The 11,375-nt window shown below is 48.1% G+C and overlaps 1 protein-coding gene across 1 annotated transcript in view; it reads left to right on the top strand.

Annotated features, from left to right (window-relative positions):
* The first annotated feature begins 3,216 nt into the window (after nucleotides 1-3,216).
* Nucleotides 3,217-11,375, top strand: part of LOC144941611 (somatostatin receptor type 1-like) — a 30,708-nt gene continuing 22,549 nt past the window's right edge. The window contains exon 1 of the mRNA XM_078867932.1: nucleotides 3,217-3,680. Coding sequence (XP_078724058.1) covers nucleotides 3,217-3,680 — 464 coding nt within the window. The remainder of the gene's footprint in view (nucleotides 3,681-11,375) is intronic.

Raw genomic sequence — 11,375 nt, 5'->3', positions numbered from 1 at the left:
CGGTCTGATCCGGCGCCAATTGCTGTCGTGCAGTCTGTTCGAACTCCAACTCTCTGCATACCCAAGGAAACGCGCATATGTATATAGATATATCAAGTGTGTTCATCAACATTTGTTTACTTGGCTATCACAATTTCGAAGGTGGGGGGAGCGTGAGAGAGGAGGTTGAGCCTTCATCAGCTGAGAACATTTTGGTGGCCTCGGCCCACGTGACCTCTGCTGCATTGCCCTCTGCTGGCAACGTGACCTCCGCCGCAACCTACAGCACCTGTGCATCGGGCATTGGTGGGCGCCCATCGATGCGCTGTCAAGGCTCAGCTCTCGCTCGGCTGCCCGATGTTCGGCGAGAACTAGCCCATCCCCGGATGATTCTCTCATCGGGGAAAGCACACGAATAACAGGCTCGAGTGTAAGTTTGCGCTTTTGTTTAATATTGAGTGGCGCTGTTGCGCTCTATGTAGGGCGAGGGGTAAAGGGGTAAAGGTGCGGCCCTGCAATATCTCTTTGGTTCTTTCGGTAGCGTCACGTAGAAAATAAAATCTAAAAACAATAGAATACGACGTTTCGATTGCAACACAAGCAACCATCATCATGTAAGAATGAATGAGAAAAAAACAAACCTAGAATGATGATGGTTGCTTGTGTTGCAATCGAAACGTCGTCTTCTATTATTGTTTGATTCTATTTTCGACGTGACGCTACCGAAAGAACCAAAGAGTAATTCCTGCAGGCACGAAAGCTTCGAATCCAGTCTGCAATATCTCGTTTAAAAAAGACGCGTGGCGGTTTTCCCTCATTTAGAAGGAGAGTTGGGTAGTTTGGTCTTCTCTTCTACGATGGCCAGAATCAGAATTTGTTTTATTGTTTTAGACTGGAGGAATCCGATGAGTTGTGAAGCTCTTTTTGACGTGCAGAAGTGGGGCATACCCACGGTTTACCCCACCGCACTGTGACCTGCCGATCGACTTGTGGTGTAAACGCACGGGGAAATCGAAAACCAACCGGAGACCTTTCGGATCGCAAACCCGACGCGCTCACCACCCTATTACACCACGCGGCACCTCCGATTAGCACGGTTGGCTACGTACGGTGCGAAAGAAGTTCAACATCAACACAAAGCACGGTTGGCGAAGCATGGTGCAAAAGAAGATCAACATACGTGCACACATAGCACGGTTGGCTACGTACGCTGCGAAAGAAGTTCAACATACATACGCATATCGGGCAGCACGCTGTCCACTAGCGCAATACACGTGGCATCAATGTTGATTTGAAGCTTTCGCGACTGCAGTCCCCTGCGTCAGCAGTCCTCCTGGCTGTGTTTGTCTCACCTCCTGATGACGGTTGCCTGCGTTGCGATCGAAACGTCGCGATCTATTCATGTTTCTATCCACGTGACTTCACCGAAAGAACCAAAGGGTCACGCACGGTCTCATCGCGTGGCGAGGGGGCTGGCGGGAGACGCACGAGACACACGGGATGAGCCCCCCCCCCCCCAAGAGCCCCCCCAAGAGCCCCCATCGCGTCTCTCAACAAACCTCGTGCGTCGCGCATTCTCGCCACGCCAATCACCGTGCGCACCAAGACGCGCGCAGGAGTGAGAGGCGCGACGGGATGGAGGGGACTTAAAGCGGTGGTGGTGGTGGTGGGTGGCGGCTTGCGTGAGAATTCCGGCTCAACCCTCCCCCCCACTCACCACCACCACGCTCGCTCGCGGCGACTCAGAGCGTCGCTGCTTCTGTCGCGATCACCACCGCCGCAGCAGCAGCGCGCTGTTGCCGGCGAGAGCATTTGGCGCGCACACGCCGCTCAGAGCCGCGTGGACAGACGCAGCTCTGGGTGGACAGACGCAGCTCTGGGTGGACAGACGCAGCTCTGGGTGGACAGACGCAGCTCTGGGTGGACAGACGCAGCTCTGGGTGGACAGACGTAGCTCTGGGTGGACAGACGCAGCTCTGGGTGGACAGACGCAGCTTTGGGTGGACTCAGCTCTGGGTGGACAGACGCAGCTCTGGGTGGACAGACGCAGCTCTAGGTGGACAGACGCAGCTCTGGGTGGACAGACGCAGCTCTGGGTGGACAGACGCAGCTCTGGGTGGACTCAGCTCTGGGTGGACAGACGCAGCTCTGGGTGGACAGACGCAGTTTTGGGTGGACAGACGCAGCTCTGGGTGGACAGACGCAGTTTTGGGTGGACAGACGCAGCTTTGGGTGGACTCAGCTCTGGGTGGACAGACGCAGCTCTGGGTGGACAGACTCAGCTCTGGGTGGACAGACGCAGCTTTGGGTGGACTCAGCTCTGGGTGGACAGACGCAGCTTTGGGTGGACAGACTCAGCTCTAGGTGGACAGACTCAGCTCTGGGTGGACAGACTCGGCTCTGGGTGGACAGACTCAGCTCTAGGTGGACAGACTCAGCTCTGGGTGGACAGACTCAGCTCTGGGTGGACGAGACGCAGCTCTGGGTGGACGAGACGCAGTTAGTGGTGTGAGAAGATCGTTACAGCGGTCTTATTTCGCCTACCGCCAAGTTTGGGCTTGTCGTGCCCGCATCAGCTGGCAGCCCCGACTTGACACGGATGTTTTGGTTGTTGTCGAGCGACAGCTCGTGGTGCCGCGCAGTGCGGGGGGATGAGAAGAGCGTGATCGACGCTTTTTTATTTATTTTCTTCGTGGTTCCCAAAGTACCGAATTGAAAGCGGCGCCTCGTTTTGATTTGCGTCAATCAAGGCCACGTGCTCAGTCGAGTGAGTCATCGTAGACACGTGGTCGAGGTTTGCACGTGGTGTTTATTCGCCTTCGTGTGGATCATAAAAGACATGACGAGGGCTTTACCTACCGAGGCTGTGGTCAGCGGCAGCGATGCGAGGGTGTAGTATTATCATTATTATGCGCGTGCATGACGCACGCACGCTCGCGTGTCGACTCGGTGATGGTAAACGAATGCTTGAGCGAGCAGCAGTGGTGGCTTGACCGGTGTAATTAGTGACTCTCCAGCGCGAGTTGGCGCCGGATGAAGCGCCGTCTGTTTAGGCAATGGTTAAATTCTCAGGACTTTCTCCACTCCCATACGCGGTGCTGACTTGTGCGTGCCTCACAGTCTCAGCACCACGCAAGCTGCAGCTGCTAGACCGTGTGTAGTCACCAGACGGTTGTCATCATCATCATCATCGCCATCAGCAAGCCACCAGCTCGCTGCCTTCGCGATTTCCCAACAATGGGCCACTTAATCAATAACAGCAGCAGTAGCAGCAGTAGCAGCAGCAGCAGCCGAAGCGTCAACGACTCCTTCTATGACAACGACTTCTTCAACAGCTCGGGGCAGGCGTGGGACGCAGACGCCAGCAACGTGGTCATCCCCTTCATCTACGGAGTCGTGTGCCTGGTGGGTCTCTCGGGGAACTCGCTCGTCATCTACATCATCCTGCGCTACGCCAAGATGAAGACGGCCACCAACATCTACATCCTCAACCTGGCCGTGGCCGATGAGCTCTTCATGCTCAGCGTGCCCTTCCTCGCCACGGCGGCGGCGATAAACCGGTGGCCCTTCGGCGCGGGTCTCTGCCGCCTCGTGCTCAGCGTGGACGGCATCAACATGTTCACTAGCATCTTTTGCCTCACCGTGCTCAGCGTGGACCGCTACATCGCCGTGGTGCACCCCATCAAGTCGGCGCGTTACAGGTTCGGGTGATCGGTTCCGTTACAGGGGCCGTTGATCGCGCGTTGTCGAAGTTTGTCAACGGCCCTTCTCTAACCACCCCTCCCCCTTCCCCCCACCCGCGGCTTTGCGCAATAACAACAATAACAACAAATGATTGCTCTGACTGTCCCTGCGCTAGGTGGTGGTGGTGGTTGTTGTTGTTGGTGTCTGTGGATCTCGTGGGCACGGCCGGATTAGCGCAGGGGCTTTAAGGGGATGCTGCCCCGGGACTTCGGATTAAAAAAATACAAGAGGCGGTCAACCAAAACACATACAGGCTGCCTTGGATGTACGTTGAACTTCGTTCGCACCGTACGTAGCCAACCGTGATATTCGCAGGTGCGGGGTGGTTTAAATGCGATACTGATGCACCGTTATGATACATATTTCAGTGTCATGTGTCCATGGAAATCCGTGGCATTACCGTGTGCGACTGGCAAATGTGTGCCGAAATTATCACGGTTTTGTTCGTTTTAACTTTCATCTAGCTTTATCATTCGCGTATCAGATTTCACAACAAGGGGAACGGAAATACAGGAACCAAGGTAAATAAGAAAGGGAGCATTTGTCATCGGCTATGGGTGGCGGTAAGACAGTAAAATGGTAGAAATGAAATATAAAGAGGGCTCCCCCAAAACTAAAAACAGCCCCGAGCCCACATTAAACCCAATCCGGCACTAGACACCATGAGTCAAGCAATAAAGTGAGCAACAACTGTGTGAGAATGCATGTACGTACGCATGCTGAACTTCTTTCGCGCCGTACGTAGCCAACCGTCGGTGCGAATGTGGTCAGGCTACGGCTGCCAGCCACTGTGGGAGTCGTGGTGGGGGTGGAGGGGGTCCAGGGACCCCCCCCCACGGCACACGATTTCAGATGCGGCTAAGAGACACCCACAACACATGAGACGCCAATGCTGATGACGCTGATAACACTGGTCAACAAAAAAACACATTCTTTTTATGGCCTGGACTTTTGCAGCTGTTTTAGACTAATTTCAGGGTGCTGATTCCAAATCTGATCTGAGATTTGCTCTATCACATCTCATTTTTATGCTATCGGCATACCCCATTTTCATTGATTTTACCCGAAATTAACTCCGTCACTTATGATTGCAAGTTGTTGCGAGTCAGTGACTGCTTTAGTGTTAAAATATGGTGCTGTATTTTTAGGATAGTGTGTTTATAATATCATTTTATGTAGATATCCACATTTATTTAATATTTTTATTCTGCAGTTTTTATTGAAAATGCAACATTTGATATCTCAAAAACCTGATGTGATAGACAAAAACTGATGCCAGATTTGGAATCAGCACCCCAAAATTACCTTAAAACCGTTGGAATACCTTATGCCAGAAAAAGTGTGTTGACCAGTGATAATGGAACCTTTAAAGACACAGTCGTAGTAGCAGCGCACGAGCTGCAGGTTCATTACAGTGCTCAGTTGCAAGTAGTTGCATTTCTTGTATATAATTCACAGTGCAATAATTTAGTCAAGTTAAACGTGCGTTCACTATTAAATCTAGATTGAAAACGAATTTCTTCAGGACTGTTTTTTTTGTGTTTTTAGTTTTCTCTCCTTCCCCCGCACCTCCGATGAGCATGGTTAGCCACGTACGGTGCGAAAGAAGTTCAACATACAAACATACAAATAGGATCTGTCAGTGCTGTTCTACAAATGTCGTGGCTACGTAATTAATGACAGCATTCGCAAACAGCGGGCTACTGCGTAACTGCAATCTATCCAATAACCGCCAAGAACCATTCACTAGGCGGACATTCCCCAACTTCCAGAGTATGGTTTCAGCCCTGCTTCAGGCCATAGGAATGTGGAATTTCTGCCCGCACGCTCGGGGCTTCTGACGAGAAGGAGCACCACATCACCCTCGTTCAGAGTAATCACGGAGACGTTCGAATTTGGGGATTTTTTTTATTTACTTATCACCAGGAGGTGCTCATTACACTGGTCAACACACTTTTTCTGGCATAAGGTATTCCAACGGTTTTAAGGTAATTTTGGTTTTCGAGATATCAAATATTGCATTTTCAATAAAAACTGCAGAAGAAAAATATTAAATAAATGTGGATATCTACATAAAATTATATTATAAACACACTATCCTAAAAATACAGCACCATATTTTAACACTAAAGCAGTCACTGACTCGCAACAACTTGCAATCATAAGTGACAGAGTTAATTTTTGGTAAAAGCAATGAAAATGGGCTATGCCGATAGCATAAAAATGATGTGATAGAGCAAATCTGAGATCAGATTTGGAATCAGCACCCTGAAATTAGTCTAAAACAGCTGCAAAAGTCCAGGCCAGAAAAAAATGTTTAATTTTTGTTGACCAGTGTAATTATTACGACCAGCCCTTCAGGAACAATCAGTTGACTCTATCCTCATGGGAAGTTTACATCCGCGCTCTCAGTGTCCATGGGTTTCGCTGGTGGATGGACCACAATGCTTGACATGCATGTTTCCACGTGTGTGAAGTTTCCAACGAAACACGTCTTCCAAACTCTTTGTGTTGGCAAGTTCCTCCCTGTTTGTACAGCATCTTGCGATGCGGTCGCTTTTAGATACTTGATGTTCAAATTGTACCTTATTAGTCTTAAGTTCACTTGCGAATGGATGATGAGCAATTGTTGTTAAAGCGTGGACTGAGTTATGCTCTTTTGTCTTGTCCCCCCACAATGTAATGCAGATCTTGTGCATTCAGCATCACGAGATGAATAATCCATTCAGAAGCCTTGCAGAATATCGTGCGCACTGCACAGAGAGAATGGCTGAGCAAAGTACCTTTACGCGCACAAGTACTGATCCCGAAAGAGTGGCCTTTCATCCCTTACACGTTCGGGGTCGCGTTTTCCCGCACACCGCTATCCAACTGTCGCATCACAGTCAAAGCGTTTTCTAAATTCTCAGAGATGGAATTCAGCCAAACATACGCGCAAGAGTCACATTTTTAATACGATGGATTGCCGTGCAGTCAATGGTGGCCAAGCCGCGACCATCAACTCTCTGCACTTGACAACCCGATTTAATGATGGGTGGCTGCAGACTTGGTTCAGGGGTCAGAGCACTGACCTCGGATCCATCCAGCTCCAGAGGGTTTAATGTCGACTTTAGAGTGGGACGGCTTTGTTCATTCCCTGCAGGAAATTACCGAGCTGCTCCAGAAGATGACCGGTCAACTCTTTGAATGCTCAACAAACGGCGAGCATGCTCACAAAGCGTACGGCGCAGCAACACCCAAATTGGCAGCCCGTCCAACAGTTAAAACGAATGCACTCTCAGCATGCCTGGCAGAAGAGCATCGTTCCAAAGTTCATCTTCTTGGTTCTTTCCGAAAGAACCAAGAAGATGAATCCCTGCAGTCACGAAAGCTTTAAATCGAAACGTTCCAAAGTTGTATGGCCACTCGAGTTCGCGGACTGTGGAAGTGGGTTCGTGGTTAACGGTGATTGCAGAGAGAGAAGACGGATCTTAAGCGGTAAGAATCCCAGGATCAAAACCCAACATTGCCCCACGTCACAAGGAGGAGCCATATCAAGAGGGGACACTTCGCATGCTTCGTCGACAAGGGTAGAGCGCGTGGGAGAAACTCGGTAGTTGCACACCGAAGTTGTCACTGGGGAGTGAGTGGAATAGGAATCACGGCACTATGGAACAAACATATATTGCTAATTGTTGGCAGGTACAGCACCATCTGAATAGTTAGAGATCTAGTAGTAGGGTTTTACCCTTCAAACTGGTACAAAAACTGACACCTTTATACAAGGAATCATGTTTGCAATAACCACAACACAAGCAGTCAAAATGCAAACGCCTTTTGGCGTCATCTGGTCCAACACCAATGGAGACTAGGCTCTAAGAAAAGCTGTCTCGGGTGTGGACCAATCAACTTCAAGGACAGTGCATGTTATTATCATTATCAGAGTTGTTTCTTTTTGTTTGCATTTTGACTGCTTGTGTTGTGGTTATTGCAAACATGATGCCTTGTATAAAGGTGTGAGTTTTTGTACCAGTTGAAAGGGTAAAAACCTACTACTATATTTTGCCACTGGTAAAGGAGGTCTTAGTGTAAATGCTTACCCCGAGTTAGAGATATGTTACCTGAAAATGGGTCATGCAACAAAAGGCTATGTTATTTCGTGGCTTGCACAAAGCCTCATGCCGTGTACACTCAGAGCACTGTGAGTGAAACATCGTCCTACGTTGATGTGGCCTTCAAGCTATGAAAAGTCTTAATCACCAGTGAGGAGCATTATTGGTCAGAATTGGATCAACGGAATGACGCATCATGGGACCTCCTTTGCCAGTGCCAAAATATGAGAATCGTTTTCCCCCTCTTTTTGTGGCAATAAAACAGATGTTAAGATGTTAAAACACCAAACTGAAACCTTTTACAAGGAATCGTGTCTGCATTAACCACAATACTTGTGGTCAGATTGCAAAGAAAAAACATACTCTGATAGTATATGCATTGTCTTTGAAACTGATTGGTCCACAACAGAGACAGCTTTCTTTTGAGCCCGGTCTCAAAATGGTGTTAGGCCTTTTGCATTGTGGCCACAAGTATTGTGGTTAATGCAGACATGATTCCTTGTAAAAGGCTTCAGTTTGGTATTTTAACATCTTAACACAACAGTTTTGTTGCCAGAAAAAAATGTGAAAACCTATTCTCAGACTGACGCACGTAAATAACACATTTGTCAGAGTGACAATCTTGTTGGGCGGTGGAGGGATTTATGACAATAATGTTGGACATTAAACTACCACGTGGCCTCCTATCCCAAAGTAAACAAACTATGGAACGGTCAACACCGCCTCGACTCAGTTACATGATGTGGGATATTAAACCCATTCATTCGGACTCGGGACACGCTCGCAGCATCGCACTCCGATGCACGTGCGAGAGATCACGTGGGGCTCACGCTGGGAACAATGGTCGCATTAAGGTTGCACGTGCCCACCAAGCGCGGTACGATTTGTAAGCATGGCCTAAAGCCACGGGCTTGCTGTCATAACGGGCAGTTGACAGTGTTTGCGCAGGTGAGAGTCGGCTTTGTTTTAATGAGCTGCCAAGCGTTGAACAAAGGTTCTCTCCCTCTTTGTAGCGATGCTCCTCCATTCTCGCTAACGGCAGCCTCAATTTCCATCTCAAAAAATGTTTCACGTTTGAGCGATGGCATAAAAGACGCGTAGAGTGAGCCGCTTCTTGGCTCTGACTCGCCGTCCACACTTGCAGGATCGTCGCTGAAATCCCAGACTTCTCAACTGCCTACGTGATGTTTGATTACTGTGAGCAGCAGTGAATTATTTTCTGGCCTGAAACGATTGGTAGTTCGGTCGTGCGGCTGAATCGGGGAAAATGGGCTTCTCACGCACGCTCCCAATGTAGAATTAAATTGACTATAACTTTTTAAACAAATGTCTCCTTTACATATTTGTACTTAATTTTAGTTTCCCGATTATTAAGGCTGTAACTGCCGCACTACATAATTGTTTAGATTCGTCGTAAAACTAATATAATACGAATGATCGTGTTTTGCATTCCAAGTTCGAGCATGCACAAATTACAGGTGCTGCAAGAATTATGCGGAGCGCCTATTTTACTGAACGTTCCGTTTTTTTGAATAAATGTCATTTAGTTGGAGTGTAGCTCGTTGGTTAACCTGTAGCAGGAGACAAGTTAATCTGCGCATTTTTAAAATGTCACAGTGGCTCCAAATCGCTTTGTGACCTCTGGGTGAAAGGCGCTATATAGAAGTGCAAATTATGATTATCATTACTTCATCATCATCATCATCTGCCATGATTTACCCACTGCCCGATGACGGCCTCCTCGTGACATGTGGCAATGGGAGTTGTTTGACCATACTTCATCAAACCGGTCAAATGCGGGTTGGTGATTCGAGCGCCCAAGACTGTTTCAGATATCGCACACCAATGATGTTAAGGCGTAACTTGAAATTAAATTCACTTCGTTGGGTTAATTGTGCAACGTGTAATGTTAATCACAGTACCTCGGTGGCGAGATGTTAACTGCCCCGCCTGGTGTATAAGAGGTTCGTGGGTTCAATCCCGACCCTGACGCCTGCTGCATATTTGTAGTTTGCATTTTCTCTCCGTGGTCGCGTGGATTTTTTCCGGGTCTCTCTGTTTTTTCCTCCACATCCGAACAACATCACGCGTTTAGAGTATTTGGCTGCTATACATTTCCAGACGATAGGCCACTTCGTTGAGCTATCATTTGTTGGCCAGGACGCTTCTGAGAAAGGGCTATATAGCTCATAAAATAGATGTGTTTTGTTTTTTTAGTTTATACGTGAAACATCGTGACACCATGCCACTTCAACACAAATTAATTGAAGCTGACTCTTTAGAAACTGAAAAATGTAGATAAGAAAAACCTCATCCATAGTAGTGTTCGACAACACGTGTGGGTTGTACGTACGTATGTATGTTGAACTTCTTTCGCACCGTACATAGCCAATCGTGCTCATCAGAGGCACGGGCAAGGCACTCAGCTTCATCATACGGGAGTCCGCAAAGAGGACTTGATGAATGATAATTCGTTTCTTTTGAATTCGATCATGGAGGTAATGTCAAAAATGTCAATTTTAAAAATATCCCAACACCACCCAACAGAGGCAATCAACTCAAGTTGACACGTGGGAGATGTATTGCCAATTGAGTTTCTTTTTTTCAGCCGAACGGAATGTTTAGAAGCAAGAAATACATTTTGAAGAATACAATCAAGCACACGCACACATGCAAATCCCTTTGGAAGCTAGCTTGATAAAGGACTTGAATTAATGCAAAATTTGCTCTTGCGTTTGACTGATTAGTTACAGACAGCAGTAGATGGCACCAGTTCTTACGGCAGCATTGAGGCTCCCGATAAGGGAAACATTTACCTGTCATTCACACAAGAGGGATATCTGGCATCGGCTTATGGCATGCTTTGTGTTTATAATTAAGCAGACAACGAGTTAATCCATCCACATAAAATATAAATGCTTTATAGTCCATTGTCCAATTAGCCTTTGGGACGAGCATCTCATAACAGCCTTTGTTTAAACATAAAAACTTTGGACCGTATGGCAATTTTCTGGGTTTTATCAGCAGCGTCAGACCTTTGACACTAATGCTGTTATGTTTCCAGATGTTGTAGGCGGGATCTGTCCATGTAGCTGTAGGACTCATCAGTGCTCGAACTATCCTTCATCCTTCTGCCTGTGCCCCAGTGCTTATTCACGATCCCCTCTTTTTTTACGATCAGTGGAAACAAGAAAATGCTCGGTGTAGTCGGCACTTTGCTTCGTTCATCATTTCGTAATAAAAAAAAAATAACTTTGCTTTATGTAAACCCCCACCTCTCGCTCACTCTCTCGTTCACTCTCTCTCTCGCTCTCTCGGTCACTCTCTCGCTCACTCTCTCGCCCACTCTCTCGCCAACTCTCTCGCCAACCCTCTCGCTCACTCTCTCGCTCTCTCTCTCGGTCACTCTCCCGCTCACTCTCCCGCTCACTCTCCCGCTCACTCTCTCGCTCACTCTCCCGCTCACTCTCTCGCTCACTCTCTCGCTCTCTCTCGTTCTGGACGCAGCCCCTCGATCCCCTCTCACCACCCACGAAAACCCTACCCTATACTGATCCCATG

The sequence above is a fragment of the Lampetra fluviatilis genome, chromosome 25 (assembly GCF_964198595.1).
Source record: "Lampetra fluviatilis chromosome 25, kcLamFluv1.1, whole genome shotgun sequence".
NCBI lineage: Eukaryota > Metazoa > Chordata > Hyperoartia > Petromyzontiformes > Petromyzontidae > Lampetra > Lampetra fluviatilis.
The sequence above is the reverse complement of the archived record's forward strand: the minus strand, read 5'-3'. Positions and strand labels throughout refer to the sequence as shown.